Source organism: Oryx dammah, unplaced genomic scaffold (assembly GCF_014754425.2).
Source record: "Oryx dammah isolate SB20612 unplaced genomic scaffold, SCBI_Odam_1.1 HiC_scaffold_5, whole genome shotgun sequence".
Taxonomy (NCBI): domain Eukaryota; kingdom Metazoa; phylum Chordata; class Mammalia; order Artiodactyla; family Bovidae; genus Oryx; species Oryx dammah.
This window is the reverse complement of record NW_024070189.1, coordinates 8,599,352-8,624,062: the sequence shown is the minus strand read 5'-3', so window position 1 is coordinate 8,624,062 and position 24,711 is coordinate 8,599,352. Positions and strand designations below refer to the sequence as shown.

At 39.7% G+C, this 24,711-nt stretch overlaps 1 protein-coding gene across 13 annotated transcripts in view; it reads left to right on the top strand.

The window, feature by feature from the left end:
- PAM (peptidylglycine alpha-amidating monooxygenase) overlaps window positions 1-24,711 on the top strand; it is a 321,951-nt gene that overhangs the window by 273,382 nt on the left and 23,858 nt on the right. For all 13 annotated transcript variants that reach the window (XM_040239733.1, XM_040239742.1, XM_040239741.1 and 10 more), the window contains 5 exons: window positions 2,622-2,751; window positions 18,234-18,350; window positions 20,164-20,236; window positions 21,412-21,622; window positions 22,063-22,263. In XM_040239733.1, coding sequence (XP_040095667.1) covers window positions 2,622-2,751; window positions 18,234-18,350; window positions 20,164-20,236; window positions 21,412-21,622; window positions 22,063-22,263 — 732 coding nt within the window. The remainder of the gene's footprint in view (window positions 1-2,621; window positions 2,752-18,233; window positions 18,351-20,163; window positions 20,237-21,411; window positions 21,623-22,062; window positions 22,264-24,711) is intronic.

Sequence of the window (24,711 nt, the reverse complement as noted above, 5' to 3'; positions counted from 1 at the left end):
GACCACTGGATAAAAAAGCTCCAGGAAACATGACATTTGTTGATTGCCATCAATGAAAATAATTAGCCAATTAGCTTTTTTTTATTGAGTCTCTTCACGGTGTCTTCAGCACAATGCTAGGGGTAAAAAGACGTAGTGCTGGTGAGCTATAAGATGCTAAGGGTGTTTAAATGCTAGTTGACAACATAAGCAAGTAGAAAGTGGAGCATAGAGTTCAGCTTCGTGCATTTGTTAGGCCAGTACCATGGGCCAGGCCCTGAGCAAGACTTAGTGACAAAACAGTGAATGAGACAGGATCTCTGCCCTCACAAAATTCCACCTAGTTCAAGTGGTATTGGGCTCTGAGAAGCAGATGAAAGCAATTAAATATCTCAGTTGCTATGAGGTTCAAGGTTCAACATCCAGAATCTTAAGGAGCTGCTGATTGCATGCAGAATGGCCACCAAAAGGACCAGCTGTAACTGAGATGAGAATGAATGAAGTATGGCCTGAGATTCATGCCACTTTAAAATGATTTAAAATAGTTTCTTTGGGGAATCCATCTATACATCTCTAATTATCATCTGTAGACCCTGTTTCCTGAGTTCACTTTCAAAAACACACTTTTATCCATGCCACCCCGTGCTTGAAAACCGTCGGTGGCCCCGCAGTTTGCTTCCTTTTCTCCTACTGTGACAAGCGTGGTAGACTATTAGTGCTATTCATCCAAGCAGCCCCACTCATATCCACTGCTGTGCCAATTTAGGCATGCCAGCTGTAAGTCTGCCCCCTTCTCCCCAGCCCAGGAAGACAGCAAAATACACATGATTAAGAATGATATTCGCACGTGCTCTGGTATATTTCAAAGGTAAATTATCCCCAAGCTCTGGGCTTTACTCCTATTAATAAAGTACTTGCAGCATACCTCAGAATTAATCATAGTATAGATCAAGACACCACAGTGTAGAGCTACTCTCATTCATTGTTAAATCCATACTCTTCCTTGTGCTTGACAATATATCTTCCAGTCTACACTAGGTTTAGGGTCTGTTTAATCCTGCATCTCACTTCCATACCCCACCTGACATACACAGACGTCTTTAAAGACATACAGATTACTTAAAGATCGCGAAACACATTCTGCGGTTATAAACATCCTCACTTTTCATCTTTCTGACTACCCGCTTCTGAATTTGATAAACCTTTAAGTGAGAATCCCTACCCTCTCCCAGCCAGGCCTCAGAAAAGATGATGGGCCCTTTCCCGTATTCCTGCACCACACTGTGTCATATGTATTTGCTTTCTGTTTTTTTTTTTGCCTGCATTTTATCCTATGAGACCCTGCAGGCTCCACACCATGTTGTATTTGTGTTCCCAGAATCTAGCATAATACCTTACATAGACAGTACACTTAGGGGTTATTTGTTGAAGAATGTATCACCAAAGGTTATAGGCAAAACTGTTCTAGTCATCATATTGATTGTGATATATTTTTGTTAATTTTTATTTAAAAAAGTTAAACCTACAAAGGTAAGAACATTTGGAGTGGAAAGGTACTATTTCCTTTTCCTATAGTTAAGAGAATTACTTTGAAGTGTTTAGTCTCACAGTGGCATCCTCTCAAGTTTTCAGAAGCTGATTGTACGAGCCCTGGGTGTCCCTTTCTTCCTCCGATCTTGAATGTTCATCTTTGAGAATCACTGCATGTTGCCATATCCTCCAGTGTACGGGCAGGAGAAAGGGACTCAAGTGGCTTTTTTACTTCTCAGCATCTCTCCTGAAGCATTTCAGAGAGAAGGAAATGTTGCCATTGATACAGAGGATTTCACAGTATCTTCTTAACTTTCTATCCTGTTAGTAGAGCTCCTCTGTACCTCATACCTCTTTACTCATGAGCATTTTTATAAAAGGGATTAGCACAATTGAACTCAGATATTCTCTTAAGTATAAATGCATTCTGAACAGAAGTGAGAGTAATTGGTAAATCGTTCAGTCATAGAGTATGTTACTTTTTCCTTTCTCATGTTAGGAAACACTGAAATATAAACCGTGAAAAAGTATCTCTGCATTCCCATTGTTATAGGAACACAGAGGCTGGGCGAAATGAAACTGGTATCTTACATAGGTCCTGTACAAGGGATTATCAAAGATGGTTTCTTATAAGGTCTAATATATATTGAACACCCACAGTTTACACAGAAGTTAGATAAGAGAGAGAGACAGCTGCGCGCACACACACACAGGCTTATTGCCCAAGAATGCTGTTCATTTAAAGGCTTTGTGTTAAAATGATATTTTCCGTATTACCATATTTTCCAAAGATACTAGTTTAAAGTAAGAATCTTGAAGAAGGTAGTCTCAAATTTGCTCCTTAATAAGCTGGTTTTATAAGGCATCTTATCAATAGGAAAAGAGCATTTAGTCCCCAAACAGGTTCACAGTCACTTATCTGTTCATCGCCCAGGAGGCTACACTTTGGCATGTGCATGTGGTATATGTTATGTAGAGCACGCTTGTATTTGTTTGTTTGTTTGTTTTTTGCATCTAGTGACATAACTGCATGAACTTCTTACAATCGTTGTGAATCTTTGTGGAGTTACACCAACTCTTTCTTACACTAAATGTATGGGTTTCTCTTTTAGATTTCCATGTAGAAGAGGCACTGGATTGGCCTGGGGTATACTTATTACCAGGCCAGGTTTCTGGGGTGGCTGTGGACCCTCAGAATAATCTTGTGATTTTCCACCGAGGTGACCACGTCTGGGATGGAAAGTAAGTAATCATTTTTCCTTCAAGAAGTAAATGAAATTAAAAACAGCATGTGTCGGTTTCCGTTAAACTAAGAATAATGGTGAGAGAAGGTTCTTTTTGAACATGATGTTTGTGAACGTGATGTGTTCTTTTAATATATGACTGTGATACACAGGAAAGAGGAGGTCTTGTGCATTTGAAAACGATTAAGATAGTTTCACAAGCTAGTTTACAGAAGGAGGGCAAGAAGTCTGTGATTCTGCCTACTTCCCTGCTGCTTCAGATGGTAAAGCGTCTGTCTGCAATGCAGGAGACCCGAGTTCCATCGCTGGGTTGGGAAGATCCCCTGGAGAAGGAAATGGCAACCCACTCTAGTACTCTTGCCTGGAAAATCCCATGGACAGTGGGGCCTGGTAGGCTATAGTCCATGGGGTCGCAAAGAGTCGAAGATGACTAAGCGACTTCAATTTCACTTTCTGCCTACTTAGCGTTTTGCTCTTGCCTCCTTGAAGCCACCTCCACACTCCTAAGGAGAGAAATATTAAAGAAATTAGGACAGTATGTGGCTGAGGCATTTCAAGACTTAAGAAGAAGTGCATCATGATAAATGATCAACTCAGAAAAGTTACTGGTTGACTGCAGCAAAGCACTTCCTTATCTCCCTGTCTCTGGGTATTGAACTGTCTTGAGGCCACTGGACTCTCGCTTTCCCTGAGGCTGCTCCGTGGCAGTGATAACAGTGCCTCCTAGGGAATTCTGTGGTTGGAGCTGCGTGGCCACCATATGTATAGAAATAGTACCTTGTCCTCATGTTCCTGTGGGTCATTTCTATTACACAAATGCGCTCTTTTCGTGAGTCCTGGAGACTTAATAACACTGAGACTCATGCTCCTGTTTTTCCCTTGGAGTTTCTCTTTCCAACCTTTTATTCTGTCTTCCAGTATCATCTTATAGGGATTTTTGGTTTAAAACATGTCTAACATTTATTGAGTTGTTTGCTGTGCCTCTGTTACTGTTCTAAATGTTTGCATGAATTAACTCCCAGCAGTTAGGCATGGTTGGTATCATCATGATTCACATTTTACAGGTGAAGAAATCAAGAGAAGATAAGTGTTTTGCCCCATGTCTCACAGTTAGCCCAGCAAAGTGAGGCTTCAGTTGCTGTCCGTCTGACTCAGAGTTGGCCCACTTACCCACTTTGTCCTACTTGCTTCCTTTTAGAGGATTGTGAACACGTTTACAGGATTGTATTTTTCAAAGCTGGCTCCAAAGTTTATCAGTTTATCTTAATTCTCCTAAGTATTGAATATCCATTTATTCATCTATTTTATCACACATTTTCATATAAAGGTGAATTTTTAAATGTCTTGTGAGTTTACTGTAATGAATCTTCTTCTTCTTTCAAGTGTATGGCTAACGGGTTTCATTTGGAAAGCTGAGGAGCCACACATACAGTTCAACTGTTTTTTCCCTCCATTTTCAGAGATGCTGATTAAACTTAGGCTAAACCTGCACTGTCACATACACGTGCGTGTAGTTTTCTTGGTGCAGCTGAAGATGAAATTCAGTCAGCATTTCAGAGTAGATTGATAGCTTTGATACTGTTTAATTATCCTTTGTAATTGTCACACTTGAGAATGGAATCTAAGAAAGAGATCACTTCAGAGTTCAAAGCCATCAAGCTCAGCATCCCTGTTTCTACATCTCTGTTACATCATCTTAGTCATTATTGAGCATCTAATGATATTTTAACAAGTGCTTTCAAAAGCAAACTGTTACTATTCACTCTAGCATATTCTTCATTTTAATGAATATTACTATATTTTCTGCATGGATTTCTAGCCACATTTATCAGACGAGAAAATTACAGCACCATTTTCTTCCACTGATACTGTTTCAGCTGGCTAAAGCTAAATTGGACGAAGTCCAATTTTCCATTTTAATGTGATATTCATTCCAAGTAAACAGCAGAGGCTGGAATAGTTTAATAGGGGGAAAAAAGGGATCAATACAGGCCAGCCTGGGGTAAATGACCCAAGACTGAAACAAGAGCCACATAAGAACATTTTCTGGGACATACATGGCAGTCCCAGCAGAAGACCTGAATTTTCTGGCTTCATGCTTTCATCTAGATAACCTGCCAGTATCGTGGGTAAATAGATTCCAGGTCCATCGCCAAAGCCCTGGTGCGTTCACCCTGATGAATGGCTCTGACAAAGCGGTCTTGTTAAAAATTTAAGACTTCAGAGCAGGGGTGCTAATTTACACCATTAAGTCTGGTTCTTCTTTCTCCCTCGTCTTTATCGTTCAGGTGTAAGGATATTTGTCATCCCTCTCCTTTTGCCTCTCTTGTATTTCCTGTTGGCCTCTAGCAGCCTTTGCCACCCATGGAAATTCTCTTTGGGCACTCTGATCTCTGCTTTAAACCCTGTCTGCTTTATTACTCACAAAGAGATTTAGAAGTGGATTACTCTGCTAGTAGTTTTGTAGGTAAATAGATTCGGATGTGCTGATCCTGCTCGTTGAACAGTTGTGCATGACCATCCTTCCTGTATGTACAAGTGAATTATGTAAAATGGGCAAAGTAATTTTCTTCTCACTCATTGAATATCCAAAGACTGTACAAAGAAAAAGACAGCACTTCCCTGAGGAATTTCTTATGTGCTGATGAGAGACAATGGAAATGGAAATGTGGGGAGGAAATTGCATTCTTATTGCTACCACGGTTTGTTTTCAAAGATGAGAAATTCTGTATTAATGTTCCTCAGAATCCCATCCTGAGTCTTCTCATGTGCACAAAACCGTAAGTTCCATAAGGTCAGTCAGTCAGTCAGTCAGTCCAGTCGCTCAGTCATGTCCGACTCTTTGTGACCCCATGGACTGCAGCACGCCAGGCCTCCCCATCTGTCACCAACTCCTGGAGCTTACTGAAACTCATGTCCATTGAGTCGTTGGTGCCATCCAACCATCTCATCCTCTGTCATCCCCTTCTCCTCCTGCCTTTAGTCTTTCCCAGCATCAGGGTCTTTACAAATGAGTCAGTTCTTTGCATCAGGTGGCCAAAGTATTGGAGTTTCAGCTTCAGTATCAGTCCTTCCAATGAACATTCAGGACTGATCTCCTTTAGGATGGACTGATTGGATCTCCTTGCAGTCCAGGGGACACAGAAGAGTCTTCTCCAACACCACAGTTCAAAAGCATCAATTCTTTGGTGCTCAGCTTTCTTTATAGTCCACCTCTCACATCCATCCATGACCACTGGAAAAACCATAGCCTTGACTAGACAGACGGATCTTTGTTGGCCAAGTAATGTCTCTGCTTTTTTAATATGCTGTCTAGTTTGGTCATAGCTTATCTTCCAAGGAGTAAGCGTCTTTTAATTTCATGGCTGCAGTCACCATCTGCAGTGATTTTAGAGCCCCCCAAAATAAAGTCTGTCACTGTTTCCATTGTTTCCCCATCGATTCACCATGAAGTGATGAGACCAGATGCCATGATCTTGGTTTTCTGAATGTTGAGCTTTAAGCCAACTTTTTCACTCTCCTCTTTCACTTTCATCAAGAGGCTCTTTAGTTCTTCTTTGCTTTCTGCCATTAGGGTGGTGTCATCTCCATATCTGCGGTTATTGATATTTCTCCTGGCAATCTTGATACCAGCTTGGCTTCATCCAGTCCAGCATTTCACATGATGCACTCTGCATAGAAGATAAATAAGCAGGGTAACAGTATACAGCCTTGACATGCTCTTCGATTGTTAAACACTGTTCGTTGAAGAAGGCCTTATTGTCTCTTACAGATATCCTTTGAAACTCTGCATTTAATTGGGTTACCTTTCCCTCTCCCCCTTGCTTTTTGCTTCCCTTTGTTCTTCCACTATTTGTAAAGCCTCCTCAGATAACCACCCTGCCTTCTTGTTTTTCCTTTTATTCGGGCTGGTTTTGTTCGCCACCTCCTGTACAATACTACAGACCTCCGTCCACAGTTCTTCAGGCACACTGTTATCTAAATCTGGTCTCTTGAATCTTTGTCACCTCCACTGCAAATTCATACGGGATTTAAGTCATACTGGCTGGCCTGGTGTTTTTCCCAGTATTCTTTAGTTTAAGCCTGAATTTTGCTATGAGAAGGTGATTATCTGAGCCACAGTCAGCTCCAGGTCTTGTTATTGCTGATTGTATACAGCTTCTCCGTCTTCGGCTACCGAGAATGCAATCAGTTTGATTTCGGTATTGGTCATTTGGTGATGTCCATGTGTAAAGTCATCTCTTATGTTGTTGAAAAAGAGTATTTGCTATGACTAGTGCATTCTCTTGGCAGAATTCAGTTACCCTTTGCCCTGCTTCATTTTGTACTCCCAGGCCAAACTTGCCTGTTACTCCGGGTATATCTTAACTTCCTACTTTTGCCTTCCAATCCCCAATGATGAATATAACATCTTTTTTAGGTATTAGTTCTAGAAGGTCTTCTGGGTCTTCAAAGAACCACTCAACTTTAGCTTCTTCAGCATTAACAGTTGGGGCATAGACTTGGATTACTGTGATGTTGACGGTTTGCCTTGGAAATGAAACAAGATCATTCTGTTATTTTTGAGGGTGCACCCATGTATTATATTTCAGACACTTTTGTTGATTATGAGGGCTTCTATATTTCTTGTAAGGGATTCTTGCCCACAGTAGTAGATATAATCAGTTCAGTCATGTCCAGCTCTTTGCAACTCCATGGACTGCAGCACACCAGGCCTCCCTGTCTATCACCAACTCCCAGAGTTTACTCAGACTCATGTACATTGAGTCACTGATGCCATCCAACCATCTCATCCTCTGTCGTCCCCTTCTCCTCCTGCCTTTAGTCTTTCCCAGTGTCAGGGTCTTTTCAAATGAGCCAGTTGTTCGCATCAAGTGACCAAAGTATTGGAGTTTCAGCTTCAGTATCAGTCCTTCCAATGAATATTCAGGACTGATTTCCTTTAGGATTGACTGTTTGGATCTCCTTGCAGTCCAAGGGACTCTCGAGTCTTCTCCAACACCACAGTTCAAAAGGATCAATTCTTTGGCACTCAGCTTTCTTTATAGCCCACCTCTCACATCCATACATGACTACTGAAGAAACGATAGCCTTGAGTAGATGGACCTTTGTTGGCAAAGTAATGTCTCTGCTTTTGAATATGCTGTCTAGGGTGGCCATAACTTTTCTTCCAAGGAGGAAGCGTCTTTTAATTTCATGGCTGCAGTCACCATCTGCAGTGATTTTGGAGCCCCCAAAAATAAAGTCTGTCACTTTTTCCACTGTTTCCCCATCTATTTGCCATGAAGTGATGGGACCAGATGCCATGATCATAGTTTTCTGAATGTTGAGTTTTAAGCCAACTTTTTCACTCTCTTCTTTCAACTTCATCAAGAGGCTCTTTAGTTCTTCTTTGCTTTCTGCCATAAGGGTGGTGTCATCTGCATATCTGAGGTTATTGATATTTCTCCCAGCAATCTTGATTCCAGCTTGTGCTTCATCCAGCCCAGCATTTCTCATGATGTACTCTTCAATAAATAAGCAGGGTGACAATATACAGCCTTGACATACTCCTTTCCTGATTTGGAACCAGTCTGTTGTTCCATGTCCAGTTCTAACTTGTTTCTTCCTGATCTGCATACAGATTTCTCAAGAGGCAGGTTAGGTGGTCTGGTATTCCCATTTCTTTAAGAATTTTCCACAGTTTGTTGTAATCCACACAGTCAAAGGCTTTGGCGTAGTAAATAAAGCAGAAGTAGATGTTTTTCTGGAACTCTCTTGCTTTTTCGATGATCAGTGGTCATCTGCATTATTTTCGCCCATTCCTGTCCATTTTAGTTCACTGATACCTAGGATGTCTATGTTGATTCTTACCATTTCCTGCTTGACCATGTCTTTTCCTTGATTCATGGACCTAACATTCTAGTTCCTATACAGTCCTGTTTTTTGTACCATCGAATTTTACTTTCATCACTGGACACAGCCACAACTAAGCATCATATCCAGTTCGGCCCAGCTGCTTCATTCATTCTGGGGCTATTGGTAATTCTCCTCCACTCTTCCCCAGTAGCATATTGGATACCTTCAGACCTGTGGGACTCATCTTTTGGTGTCATATCTTTTTGGCCTTTTATACAGTTCATGAGGTTCTCACGGCAAGTATACTGGGGTGGTTTGCCATTCCCTCCTCTAGAAGAAGGAGTTATTATTATTTAGTAATAATCCCTAATTAATTCTCCATACTCAAAGCTTTTTTGATATCACATCAATTCTCTTTGCTTCTCTGGTGGCTCAGCTGATAAAGAATCCGCCTGCAGTGTGGGAGACCTGGGTTCGATCCCTGGGTGGGGAAGATCTCCTGGAGAAGGGAACGGCTACCCACTCCAGTGTTCTGGCCTGGAGAATTCCATGGACTTCATGGGTCACAAAGAGTCAGACACGACTGCGCAGCTTTCACCTTCAGTTCTCTTTATGAGTAGTGTTCTCGTCTTGCCTGCCCAACAGCCTTGATCAGCCCTTACTCTTCTACTTAATTATGCTAAATAAGCATGGCAACAAGAATAATAACAGTACACTGTTAGCCCCTTTCTCAATTTGATTTCTGTTTTCCTCCTTGTCAGTCCCTTACTTCAGTATAGCTGCTTTATGTAGGTGTGCTAATAACTCAGTCATATGCAACTCTTTGCAACCTTGTGAATTGTAGCCAACCAGGCTCCTCTGTTCATGGGATTCTCCAGGCAAGAATACTAGAATGAGTTGCTATTCCCTTCTCCAGAGGATCTTCCCAACCCAGGGATCGAACCCTAGTCTCCTGCATTGCAGGAGGATTGTTTACTGTCTGAGCCATCGGGTAAGCCCATGGCTTCTGTAAGAGACTTCTAGCTGAAAGGAAATTTCAGGGTATAATGAAACTTTAAAGAGCCTCTTTTCTGCCCTAATGTTAGGGCAGCATGACAACTAGGGCTTTTTAAAGTTTAAATGCCTCCCAGCAGGAGCTGGGTAGCTCCTGCCTCAGTAACCTTTGTTCCTGGGTGTCTATCTTAAAATCACCACCATGGTCAGAGGCTTGCTTCCTGGCCTCTCTTTTATTTATCTCAGCTATGGTTGAGGTTCTCTTCTGCAGGCCTCATGTCCCATACCCTCTTCAGTAAATCATGGGTTTTATCCCTTATTTTTAGGCACTAGAAGGTGTTTCTATTATACCATTTGTCACTCTTCACATGGAGTTGGAAGGGATTTTGAAAGTTGTATCACTTGGGATTCCATCTGTAACCAATGAAGGAGAAAACCCAATGCATACTAGCTTAGAAAAAGAAGAAATTTATTAGTTTGTATAAATAAAAACTTTCAGGGTATGGTAGCTCAGATGATAGCACCAGGGTCTATGTAACACATCTTCTCCTGGCTAGTTCCATTCTTAGGCTCAGATTATCTTCCTCCCTGTTTGCAACTTCAGAATACCATCCATGTCCTTGATAGATCAACAAGAAATCCTTAAATTGAGTCATTTAGTGTTCCCCTACCTGACTTTAGGTAGTTAGCAGAACATGTTTCTTTCATCCTGAACCAGTCACTGGGGGCAAAGGAATGAAATCCACTCTTTGGCTTAGCCTAAGCTTTTTGTTTTATCTCTGTAATGTGAGAGTAGACTTGATATTATCAAAAGTAAGTGGGGGTTTGGCAGAAAAACAACAAAATACTGTAAAATAATTATCCTTTAATTAAAAAAAATAAATTAAAAAAAAAAGCAAGTGGACTGAGAGTGAGGCTTAGAATGTTGGGTCAACTCAAGAAAAACAGGTTTCATTGGCACAAAATGGGGCAGTAGACACTGGGCACCCAGGGTAGCAGAGGCCCACCAGAGGGCGCAGCTCCAGGCTCCTGCCAGGACGTCTCCAGGCAAAATCTTCCACCGTCATCTGGTGCTCGAACTCTTTCAGAGGCAAGAAATTCCCTAGAGTGAGATATACTTCCCGGTTATGGGACTCACCTAGATGTCATTCGGTTCTTCATCATGTTAACCTCCAATCTATGTCCTATAACTTCACCTTCATGACAGCCAAATGCAGAGTAAATTCACTTCCATTTATTCCTGTCAGTTATTTGAATATTTGAAGAAAGTCTTATCTTCTCCAGACTAAATATCCCACAGGCCCTGAGCCAATCTTCATGCTAACATGGTATTTTTATCCGAAGGCACTCTGGTTTCTCAGTCCTTTAACGTGTTTGGTTGAGAAGTAGCCACAGTGCTTCATGTATGTATTACCTGATGAGCAGCACAGTTAACTTTCCTTGATGTGTGTTCTAGATATCTATTAGTGATGGCATTCACTTTTCTTCAGAGTCATATCACCTTGTTACCTTGTGTTGAATGTGTAATCTACTGATATCTCTATATTTCATAAAATTGTGCAGAAGTTTTTACTGGAAATTCATATTTATACAGTGAACACTGAATTCAGCATTCTATTCCAATTATATTTCACTTTGCTAGATTTAGCATTGCTTCCATTTTTATAGATACTGTTTTTTTCTTAATTAACCAGAGAATGAGCTGTCCCTTCCAGCCTGATATTAGGTCTGTTTGATGAATTTGCCTTTCATATCTTCATACATATTGTTTATAAAGTTTGAATAGTTGACTGCTTGGTTTAACAAGTTTTGTCCTTAGAGATGTGGGCTTCTGGGAATCTTCTCCCATTTACCCCCCAGATAATTCATTCAGAAACCATCTCCTCAACAATGTTTTATGGAATCTTGCCAAGTTTTTTTTTTCTTTCAAAAATCTGCTTCCTAAGTTGTATAAAAATCAGTTCAAGATTTGCCTCACTAGTTGCCTGAAGTTTCAATTAAGATATCTGCTTAAGGTTCTGCTTCTGTATCTGTAAATTCTTTCATACCTTTAGAATTAATTAGACCTGGAAAACTGAACTTATTATCTTCACATCCAAGAGAAAATTGTAAGTTTACAAAGAGAATGTTTGTCCATAGTCTACCCTTCTGTCTTATATTGCCATTTCCTGTTGTACTCAAGCCAGTTTTTCCGTTTTATGCCACTTTCTCTGATTCTTCTTGGCTATGTGACTATTCTTCCTGTCTCTTCTACATCTACAAATTAAATTTGATAACTGGAGGGGAGACTCTGCCAGTCCAGTGAGGTTAATCCTAATAAGAAAAAAACATATGTTTTTGTGAACAGGACACCCGGGTTTCAAACTTGGTTTCCGTTTCCTAGCTTTGAGGCCTGTATCGAGACATTTGAGTTCTGTGCCTCTGTTCCCTAGTCCAAAAAAATGAAGGCTTTAAAATCTTCCTCCTTCTCTTGAGTAACAGAAGTCCCTTTGTTAAGTAAAACGTTCCCAGTGGCCTTACTGACCAAACAGAGCCTGGTGCTGTGATACCTAGTTTTTCGATATTTTCATCCTTATTTGGGATGTCTGTAGTGCTGGGTCCATCAGGGCATAAGTAGTCATACTGAGTTCTTTGTCTGCCCACCCTTTTTCCTCCTCATAGGGAATTTTTGCAATGTGTATAAGAAGTAAATGTTTTAAACATAGTATTAAATTATATTCCATTTAAAGTCTTTAGTTTTCGTATAGTATGTCTTTGCTTTCCTAACATTGAAGGTATGTTTTCCTTTATTTTCTCACTTGAAAACCTGTGGTCCTTTCTCCAACCTCTTAATTTATATAATTACAATATTATATTTTACTTCTGTCTTCAGTTGCTCTTATTTATTTTGCATTTCCCTTAATTCTGATTGATGGCACAGAAGTTTATTTTCTCTCTATTCTAAATTCTTTTGCGTGTGAATACAGCAATGCATTTCTTTTCAGCCTTATCTAAACTGTTTGATTAGCTGCTAATGTGCAAAATCATTATGGGTGATTCAAACTGCTAAAATAAAGAACTGATGAATACCAGCCCGCAGGCTGCCGTTCAGCCTTTTCCACTGAGTGCTTTTTCAGAGAAGCAAGCAGAGATCAGCAGTGCTCCAGGCACTGTGTGAAATGTGCAGGGTGTTATTATATTCTGTAAAAAGTTAAATGTGGTTGAAATAAAGACCTCTCTGCAGCATATAATGCGGGGTAGCTGCTTTAGAACACTAAATAAGCAGTTTGCTATAGCAACGGTGTATCCAGCTCTATAATCTGACATCCATTTGTGAACTGTTCAAGGGTTACTTTTCTTTGAATTACAAGAGAGTTTATAAATTACTTTATTTGGCAGATTTAATGTGAGTATGTGTGTGTGTGTGTGTATGTGTGTGTGATTTTCCCATTTCAGAATTTAAAAAAAAATCAATTCCTTTTATTACTTGCCCTGTGTATTTACCAGGGGTCAGCTGTTAGTTGTATGAAGCTCCAGCTATCCCAAGTGAAAGGATTAAGACTCATCAACCAATCTGTTGAATGACTGAATATCCCTTGATGCTGCCAGTTTAAACATACAGACATCTGGTAAAGGGTATCACAAAAGATTTTCAATGAAATAGTTGGACCTATGGTGTTGTGGTTAATTCCTTTAAAGCTCTGGTCTCCCCAAGAATTCTAGAATGTTATTGTTATTTATGTTACTGAAGTAAATGAAAATACTCAAATGATGCTAATATCAGTAAATTCAAAACCTTGCCTAGTCACTGAGATCCTTAATGGATATGGGAGAAATATAGTAATATTATTATTAATAACCATAGAACCGCATTCCACAGGAAGAGTGGTTAGTTTGAAGCATCACAAAGAATGCCCTCTGTACATGCTAATGACATGGGGCTCATTTGTGATCATTTAAAAACCCTAAAAGATAAATGATATTACTAGTTGTTACATTGTGTATATATCAGATACTAAGAAAAAAACTTGATAATTTAAGAAATCTGATATTTTCATACATCTAATATTGAATTATAAAAATCTGATTTATTTACTCCAAAATCTGATTTATGTACTCCATGGCTTACTTATATTGTTACTTATTTTTCTTTGGGCTCTTTCATTTGCTATTTCACATTTATTATAACATCACCGAAAAATGAATAACAAAAGAGTATGATCCCCAAATTAGTTAATTTTGCATTTTTCCCACCACTAGAAATTTGACATTTCTGGATTGTGAATATAGATGCCCATACACAATTTGGGTTTGTGACAGCAGAAGATCAACTACTTTTTTTTCTGTATTCATGATCAGTGTAGATCAGTTCCATTGATAAAGGATATTTCATCACTTACCTGTGCATTAGCTACATGTCATTTGATATGACTCACATAAGCTGTGAGTCTGGGTTTATTTATATTTTTCCTTGACATACCTTGTTCTCTTAGAAGCCAAGCCAGCATTACAGGTCCTTGACTTTGAGCTTACATGACTACCAGAGAATAATTTAAACTAGAATTTACATTTTAAAATACTTAAGTGTCTGGAAAAATAAACTAGAGCTATAAAAAAGCATAATTTAAGTTAGAGGAATTCAGCATATGCTTCTGAAGGTGCTGGGTGGGGGAAATCTGCTTTCTCTCCACCAATAAGTTGTAAAATGTCATTTCCTAAAATAGTAGGACCAGAGATGGAAGACCAATGGTGAGTATTTAAGTGAACGACAAGACAGACCAAAGAATACTGCAGCCTATTGCTTGGGGGAATCACGAACAAGTAAATATGTCAGGCTTCCTATATGGTTTGTCATTTTGCAAATAAGAGATGTGGAATTAAGAATGCCAGGTTCCAGTTTTATCAGGATATACAATAGGCAATTGGACTGTCACTATTATTAGCTATCATTAGTGGGCCAGAACACTGCATGTCACGTGGACAGCATTTGGTATGAATTATGAGGACATGGTAACTTTCATTATTACTAGCTCCTAGGTGGAGAAGTAATACAGTAGTGTATTCCATGCCCAAGTAAATAAACTGTAAGAATAAATGAAAATTTTAGGAAATACAAAATGGAAAAGAGTGTCTAAATATAATCAGTGGCTTTTGCCAGTATCAGTATCCCGGTTATGATATTGTAGTCTAGTTGCTCAGAATGCTACCATTGAGGAAACCAGGTAAAGTGTACCTAGAATCTCTCTGTGAGCCACCAGGGAAGCCCTAGTGTGTGTGTGTGTGTGTGTGTGTGTGTGTGTGTGTGAGAAGTCATGTCCAGCTCTCTGCGACCCCATGGACTGTAGCCCCCCAGCCTCTTCTGGAGAATACCAGATTCTCCAGTATTCTGGAGAATACTCCAAGAATACTGAAATGGGTTGCCATTCCCTTCTCCAGGGATTATTTCTTGTAACTGCATATAAATCTACAGTTATCTCAAATTTCCATTAAAAAGGTGAAAACAAATTTTAACTCCTTAAAGTAAGAGAAAACATTCTCACGTTGTTTAGATTACCATTATGCCATTATAAATCATGAGATGTTTCTGAATAATGAGGAGTATGACTTCAGCCTTAAATACTAAATGAAGAGACTTCATCCTACTGTGTGTGTGCATACATGCTAAGTCACTTCAGTCGTGTCCAACTCTTTGCAAACCTATGGACTGTAGTCTGCCAGGCTCCTCTGTCCATGGGATTCTCCAGGCAAGAATACTGGAGTGGGTCGCCATGCCTTCCTCCAGGGGATCTTCCCAACCCAGGGATTGAACCCAGGTCTCCTGTGCCTCCTGCATTGCAGGTGGATTCTTTACCACTGAGCCACCAGGGCTCATGCTACTACATATGAACGTAAAACTGTAGCATCCTATGAGTGTTAGACATGCTGCACCGAAGTTATCCAATATCCTAGACAAGTTGGAAAAAATTATCATCGATGGTTGAATTCAATACCTTTGTTTTCTATGAGAATGGTTATGATTTTTTAGTACAGAAAGTCACATCAAAAAGAGACACATATATATGAAATCTAGAAAAATGGTACTGATGAACTTATTTGCAGGGCAGCAATATAGACACAGACACAGAGAACAGACTGTGGACGCAGCAGGGGGCGGAGAGGATGGGACAAATTGAGAGAATAACATTGAAACATAGACATTGTCTGTGCTCAGTCGCTCACTCATGTCCGACCCTTTGTGACCCCGTGGCTGCAGCCCACCAGGCTCCTCTGTCCATGGAATTCTCCAGGCAAGAACACTGGAGTGGGTTGCCATGCCCTTCTTTATGGGATCTTCCCAACCCAGGGATTGAACCCATGTCTCCCGCATTGCGGGCAGATTCTTTACCGCCTGAGCCACCAGGGAAGCCCAAGAATACTGGAGTGGATAGCCTATCCCTTCTTCAGGGGATCTTCCTGATCCAGGAATCGAACTAGGGTCGCCTGCTTTGCAGGCGGATTCTTTTCCAGCTGAGCTACCCTGGAAGCCCAAACTTATACTGTGGCCAGAGGGAATTTGCTGTGTGTCACAGGGAGCTCAACTCCGTGCTTGGAGACAGCCTGGAGGGGTGGGATGGGGTGGAAGGTGGGAGGGAGGAGGTTCAAGAGGGAGGGGACATATGTATACCTGTGACTGATTCATGTTGATATACAGCAAAAACCAACACAACATTGTAAAGCAATTATCCTCCAATTAAAAGTAAATAAGAATACATTGAGAGAGAGGATAAACTGTTTGGTGTTTCATAGTACCAAGAAAGAGTTACTTGTGTTTGCCCATTATTGGTGTCTCCTGATTTATTAATATCTTGCGTATTCTTACATTGATTCTAACTAATAAAATTGTATGTTTTAATTTAATAATGATGTCATAATTGTCTTACAAAATATGCTTTGTTGGTGATGTTACTTCCATTTCGTCAATTTATGTATTTTTTTCCTGCTGTGTGGTTTTAACTACACATAATAGCATATGTAAGCAATATTACTTAAGTTTTAGTTGACAAAGCTGAATCAATATTTTTTATTCAATTGAATGCATCATTAATAAGAACTACTTCAGGGACTTATTATTATCTTTCAGGGAAAATGTACCCAAAGAATATGACAGTCAAGAAGCTCAAATAGCTATGTGGTGTTTATTTTTAATGGCAAGAGTATAATTTTGAAATTTTTGTTCTCCTACTGGCTCTCTGCATAAGTTCCATAAAAATACCAACCAGCTAATCAATAGGAGTATGATAGATTTGAGCAGTCTGTCACCTTCCAAATTAAAAATATTTCTCCATAAATACTTAATGTTGTTCAGATTCTTTTTTTGCTTATATGATTGAACTATAAAGTATTAGTAGTTTCTTTTTCACAACCTTGTCTGATTTTATAAAGGAAATTGTATTTTACAGGAATATTTATTGATCTATACAGTGACTTCATCTGGCAAAATATATATTTTATATTTTTATGCTCCCCACCCACAAACATGTCTCAACTATGTTCTAATCAGTTAGTTCTTTGCTCTTGAAATATAAGTTGGTCTGTTGGTGCTTCATATATTTTTCTCTCTGTCACATAAGCTTAGATTGGAAGAACTTGTCTTTGTGATATATCACAAATAATTTTCGAAACAGGAATTTAAATAGGTACAATGTCTGTGATAACTATCAATTTAAAGAAATATTACTAATAATTCAGGTAGAAATATAAATGTTCACAATATTTGATAATAATAAAAAGTATAAAGTTAAAAAGCAGAAATTGTCATTTATTTTAGTGTTTTGATTAATTATTACATAGAGGTCCATTTTGTACTTACAGAAAAACTCTTATATGGAAAAAGTTTTATGTCTCTAAACACATTTTTGTTTCAAGAATCATGTTTTATATTTTTGAAATATTTTGAACATTCTGTTCTGTGTCCTTGTAACACATATTTGCATGTTGTACCTACAGCAAGTAAAATAGCAAACAGTTTTAATCACTATGCTTCATCCTATTGTTTACACTTTCCTTACCATTACACAGAAAGTTAAAATAAATTATACCTTCATTTGTAGTTTGAAAGAAAATAGTTACTGAATTTAAACATTTTGAGGAGCTTTTGAGAAAAAATTAGCTTCTTTGAGTTCTAGGCAGTGCTTCTCAAACTCTTATTGGCCGTGACTCACCTGGAGATCTGTCCAAGTGTGGATTCAGATTTGGTGGGCCAGAAACCTTGCCCCTCCAGGCGGTTCCCAGTCTGCTGCCCCACTGACCTTGTCTAGTTCCTCAGGCGATGGTATATCTGTGATCCAAGATACTGAAGCATGAAGGGCAAAGAGTGCAGTCAGACATGTCTGAGCCCTTCTCTTGATTCCATGTTTAAAACCTCAAGTGAATGGTCTGCAGTTGGCTTCGTCGTGAAGTCGCTCAGTTGTGTCCGACTCTTTGTGACCCCATGGACTGTAGCCCACCAGGCTCCTCCATCCATGGAATTTTCTAGGAAAGAATACTGGAGTGGGTTGCCGTTTCCTTCTCCAGGGGATCTTCCCAACCCAGGGATCGAACCGGGTCTCCCGCATTGCGCTTTACCGTCTGAGCCCCCAGGGAATCTGATTGGCTTATTCCCATTCTAATGCCTTTTTTTTTTTTTACTAGCTCTTTTGATAGCAAGTTTGTTTACCAGCAAAGAGGCCTCGGACCAATTGAAGAAGACACTATTCTTGTCATAGACCCAACTAATGCTGCAGTACTCCAGTCCAGTGGAAAAAATCTGTGAGTTAAATTGCATGTGTTGTTATGAATGCTTGTGCTATTTGGTACAAAGTGTATCATTGGGTCTAGCCTTAGAAAGAGTATATTGTGCAGCAGTGGTGAGAAGACACAGCTTAAGAAAGCAGGAGACTGATAGAGCCATCCTTTCATTTTCTAAAGAGGTGGTTTTAAACCCTGACTGAACATTAGAATCACCTGGGAAGCTTCCAAAATTTAGATTCATATTTAGTCTGGGATGGGGCCCAGGTATCAAAATAGTAGTGTGAAAGCTCCCTCGGTGATTCTAATGGTAGTCAAGCTTCAGAGAAAATTGATACACATGGCTAATGAAGTGAGTTGCTGCTCAGCTAGATCTGAAGATTAAAAAAATTTCTTAAGTGGAGAAGTTACATAACCAAACTCAGCAGCTAGTCACCATTAAGGAAAAAGGCTTCTCTCTTCCCATCTCAAAGTGAAGATTAAACAAATGTCATTTGCAACTTTCCATGGCATGCATAGTTAATTTGGCTTTGAAAGCTGCTCATTATTTGGTCTTATTCCTAGATTTGGCTTCTGGCAGCCAAAAAAAAAAAGTTGGCTGATATTCATGGTCTTTGAAAGAAAGGAGCACCTGCTTACAGAGTGGCCACGACCATCATGGCCTGGCAGCTTCAGGAGCTATACCCTACTTTGTCTGCTTAGGCACAGGGAGAGCCAGCTTCTTTAAAAGGCGGGGAGCCATCCACTTTGAATACAGCTGATTATGAGGATGCTAACAATTAGCTTTTTATAGGATCCTGAGATGGTGAGTCAAGGGCCAAGTTCTAATACCAGCCCCACCACTCATTGTGTTTGACCCTGGCTCTTCAGTACTCTGGCCATCAGTCAGAAGTATTCTCATTCCAGATAGGAGTTAAAGAGGAAGGCAGAGAAACTGCTGCTAAATCAACGTGGCCAACAGTGGTGTGTCTGTGTTGAAAGCAAGTCATAACCCTCACATTCGATGACCAAAAGGGAGATCTAGTTCAGCGTATCAGTCAAGATCAAGGTGTTACCTTCTTGGCTCCTGAAAGCAAAAATCTGTGATGCCAGCACTTTGCACAGGCTAGAAGCTGACACATGTAGCTTGTGGATTGTTGGATTTGACCCCAAAAACATTTAGACATTGTCCATGTGTTTGTTAGCTCTGTCCAAATTCCTTAAGCCTGTGAGTCTCTGTTCACATTAGTTTATGATTCTCTTATCCAGGTCATCCTAATTGACTTGTTAAATAGATTAACTTTCTCTTATTATTATCTAGCATACTGCTTAACTTTGCTTAGCTGATCACAGCTCATGTCTGCTGAAAGGTGTTTTCTTTGTGTTTTACTGTCTTTAGTATTAATAATCACTCTTAGCTTTTCAGCCATATATTTAATATTTTATATTAGTACAATGCTATATTATTTTGCAGCATACTTGAACTATTCAAACCATATAAATCCACATTTATATTTGTTTTATACACATTTCTTTATGATTTTAGAACTTGTTTTCAAATTGATATTGTTACTTAATATACCATACTTCATAATAAATATTTGTAATTGATATGTATGCTTCATTTACATATTGTTAGAAGATTAAATACAAATTAAATTTTTTCACAAGGCAGTCTATTAAAATGGGTATTTTGATTTAACAATTCATTTTGGCCTTTTCTAGAGTCATACAGGTATACATTTATCAGTATATAAATTTATATTGCTGTTACAAATTAATTAGCAGAAAACTTTCATCTCATGTGTACTTTGGGAGTAATTATATAATTAGGATGGTTATTTGTATTTTGCAGGTTTTACTTGCCGCATGGCTTGAGTATAGATAAAGATGGAAATTATTGGGTCACAGACGTGGCTCTTCATCAGGTAATCTTCCATTTGGCATTTCAAATAGAAATTCCACTTGGTTATTCAAATAGAAGCTGGGCTTCTTTGGTGGCTCAGCAGTAAACAGTCCTCCTACAACACAGAAGATGCAAGAGACTCGGGTTCGATCCCTGGATCAGGAAGATCCCCTGGAGGAGGGCATGGCAACCCACTCCAGTGTCTTGCCTGGAGACTCCCATGGACGGAGGAGCCTGGAGAGCTACAGTCCATGGGGTCTACCGAGTGCGCTACTGACCGCGCACCCACGCGCATAGAAGTTAATGAGGCTGTGCTTTCAGAATGCTCTCGAGTTGTCTGGGTCTTTTTCTGTGACGCAGAAAGTTTATAACAAAAGAATGGAATGGCCAGGTCCGAAATGGTTCATTTAGCACTCAGTGCTCAGGAAAACTTGCACGTAAATGATCCAGTCACCCTCCCGCGTGGGGCTGTCAGGAATCTTAGGGCAAGAGGTGAAGCTGCCCCTACCAAATGTGTAGCTCCCCCAGCCTCCTGAGCTTTCCGTATTTCTTTCCTCTGTCCCCAGGTCTTAGTTCTGTTGTATTTCTTTACGTGTTTTATGTATTTTTCATACGCCACCTTAATCTTCTATAAATCAAGGCGAGATCTCTAGCGCATACATGTTTATATGTAAAACAGCAGTTTTTTGTTCTTTTTAAAGGAAGTTAATATTTGCATCAGAGTATAGTCATAATGTTTTATCCTTAAAGGATAAGCTCATGTTTAATACCTGTTTGATGAGTAGGTGGGAAAGAACTAGGAAAATTAGGAGAAGAAACTGGGACTCAGTAGGCACCGCTAGCCTTCAGGCCTCATCTCAGTGGACGTTTATTGCTCTTGCATTGTCTGGGGTGCACCGAACTGGTAGCTGAGGAAGCAGAAGTGGGGGAGGGTGGAACAGGGCATCAACGTGCTAGTCTCCGCTCACCACTAGTGACCTGAAAGACCCTGGGCAGGTCCCTTAATCTCTGTGAGCCTCACTCATCAAATGAAAGAAGCAGACCAGATCATTTCCAGAGTCCCATCCAGTTCTGAAAAGTACCTGCTTGTAAATAACGTCTCTTGAGAGCTGACCCTCGAATTGCCTGAGTCAGGTAGGTGGGCGTCAATAAATAACCATGCAAAGTGAGTGAGGCTTTCGTTCTTTTTTTGAAAAGGTGTTCAAACTAGATCCAAAGAGTAAAGAAGGCCCTCTGCTAACCCTGGGAAGGAGCATGCAGCCAGGCAGTGACCAGAATCACTTCTGTCAGCCCACCGATGTGGCTGTGGATCCAGACACCGGGACCATCTATGTGTCAGACGGCTACTGCAACAGTCGCCTTGTGCAGTTTTCACCACGTGGAGAATTCGTCACGCAGTGGGGAGAAGGTACTCAGTTAGACTCTTGATCTCGGCTTCTCATTCTTGGCCTGCATCACAAGGAGCAAGAGGCTGGCCGTCCCTCCTTTGGGAGCGAATGGGCATGGCCATCCCATTCCTAGGGATAGAATTGTCCCTTGAGTGAGGGAAACAGGGCTTCCACATGCATCCAGCTGGTTGTCCACTCTCTCTTTCTCACTCACACACACACACAGAGTCTTACAGGAGGAAAGGAATGCTTCTACCCAAAAGCTTTAAACTTTATCCAAACGGGGAGAAAATCTGTCGTGTATTCATGGGCAAAGATACTAACTGCTTCACCGTATTTTTCCCCTGGCTCCAGATATTTAGTGGCTCACTATAATGAATTTTGAAGTTCAGGAGACTTCAGAGTCAGAGTCTGGGTGATTTTACACATTGTAAGTCTGAGGTTTTTCTTCATTCTGTAGCGTCTCCGGAGAGCAGTCCTAAACCAGGCCAGTTCAGAGTTCCTCACAGCTTGGCCCTGGTGCCTCCCCTGGGCCAGCTGTGTGTGGCAGACAGGGAAAACGGTCGGATCCAGTGTTTCAAAACCGACACCAAAGAATTTGTGCGCGAGATTAAGCACCCATCGTTTGGAAGAAATGTGTTTGCAATTTCATACATACCAGGTATTTCATTTTTATTTTCTGTGTTTTTTCATACTGCTCTCCATCCTTGAAAAGTGTCTGAATGATCTTCATATGCTCTTACGGTAAACCATTTTAAACTCAAGCACCACTGTTCTTTATACGGAAATAATGAACTCAAAAGATTTAGCAGCTGTTTGTGATGGATTAAAAAAGCATCCTCATATATTAATTTTCAGTTTTTGTTAATTTTGATCATTTGCTCTAGTTTATTAAATGATTAATATTTTGTCTTCATATATCATCAACAGATGGTGTATGTTGATAAACTCAGTATTCAAAATACTTCTGCTTCACATTTTTTTAAAGAGTGATGGGCAATTTTTTAAAGATAAACAGGTGAAGTAAGTAGGGGCTTATGTGTAAATGTTAGGAGAAATGATCAGTGAAATCTAGTTTTTTCTCATTTTCAAAATAGATTTTCTTGACTTAAAGAAAACCAGAAAAATAATACAGACTTACAAAATAGGGTTTATTTAAATCATATTTTAAAAATTTAGCATTTCTTTATATCATGAATACTGAACAATTGAAAATATATTTCTAGAATTTATATATGATTTTTGCAATACATTCAATAAATACATCTATACATGTATTAAAGTTGCATATGGCTGCTATCAGGGTTTCCTTGGGGGCTCAGGTAGTGAAGAATCTGCCTGCAATGCAGGAAACTGGTTCAATCCCTGGGTCAGGAAGGTTCCTAGAGAAGGAAATGGCAACCCACTCCAGCATTCTTGCCTGGAGAATTCCATGGACAGAGAAGTCTGGCTGGCTACTGCTCATGGGTTCTCAAAGAGTTGGACACAACTGAACAACTAACACACACATGGCTAATATCTTCTCAGGAAGCCCCCAATTTATTTAAGACATGGAATAAAGGGACTCAAGTGACTGAAATAGGAACGAGTTGGCTTCCCTAAGGAATAAGTAATTAAAAAGTAATAAAAGACTCATTAATGTTAATGAAAGATAAATTCTCATGTTGGTGTTTACCTCCTATTTAAAGAATAAGTTTGGCAAGACGATTTACTTAATCAACAAAGGACCATATAGTCAAAGCTATGGTGTTTCCATTAGTCATGTATGGATGTGAGAGTTGGACCATAAAGAAGGCTGAGCACTGAAGAACTGATGCTTTTGAACTGTGGTGTTGGAGAATACTCTTGCGAGTCTCTTGAACTGCAAGGAGATCAAACCAGTCTATCCTGAAGAAAATCGATCGTGAGTATCCATTGGAGGGACTGATGCAAAGGCTGAAGCTCCAGTATTTTGGCTACCTGACATGAAGAACTGACTCACTGGAAAAGACCCTGATGCTGGGAGAGATTGAAGGCAGGAAGAGAAGGGAACGATGGAGGATAAGATTGTTGGATGGCATCACCGACTCAATGGATATGAGTCTGAGAAGGCTCCGGGAGATGGTGAAGGACAGGGAAGCCTGGAGTACTATAGTCCGTGGGGCACAGAGTTGGACATGACTGAGAGACTGAACAACAACAAATTTACTTAAAGAAGAGGGTGATCAAGTTCATAGTGAATAAAAATAAATCAATATGAGAAGAAAAACATCAGGAGAAAAGATGAGAGGAAATCTGGTTAAAAAGAGAATCTCAGCAAAAGACAAAGTGTGTTATAACTGGAATTCTCTCTACAATGTTACACAGTAGTAATTGATGTTGATAGTGTTGATATTTTTTAGTATGATGTGCTGAAGAACCCTATCCTGAAATCCTTAAATAAGATGAAAAAACCTTCAATATTGGTTTAGTATTCTGTATATTTTATTGTTTTAACTCTTTAAAATGTAATATTCAATCATCTGCAGTACTAATCAAAGGATCACAGTTTCCATTTTTTTTGATAAATACTACTAAACTAAGAAATATGATTTACTGCAAAGAGTATTCATTGAATTAGTATAAAAATTGGTCTAATTTTTTTAATTAGGAAAAAATGTCTTTGATAATCTGAAATATGCATCTCACATTTCCAAGGGGTGAAGTGAAGTTGTGAAGTTCCTCAGTTGTGTCCGACTCTTTGAGCCCACCAGGCTCCTCAGTCCATGGAATTTTCCAGGCAAGATTACTGGAGTGGGTTGCCATTTCCTTCTCCAGCGGATCTTCCCAACCCAGGGATCGAACCCAGGACTCCCACACGGCAGGCAGTCGCTTTACCGTCTGAGCCACCAATCAGATCATTCTTCTGTTTATACTATGACTTCACTTTCTTGGCCTATTTTTCTCTGATTCTACTTGTAGCTATAGTAGCTATTACATATTTTTTTAAAAAGATCTGATACCCTCAAGTGATTGCTTTCAATAACCTGACTCTTCCCAAACCTATTTAATATATCTACATATATATTCCTCTACCTATGTCATCTCCTCTTTCATAACTGTGGATTACTGATTGCTACTGGCTTCCTCA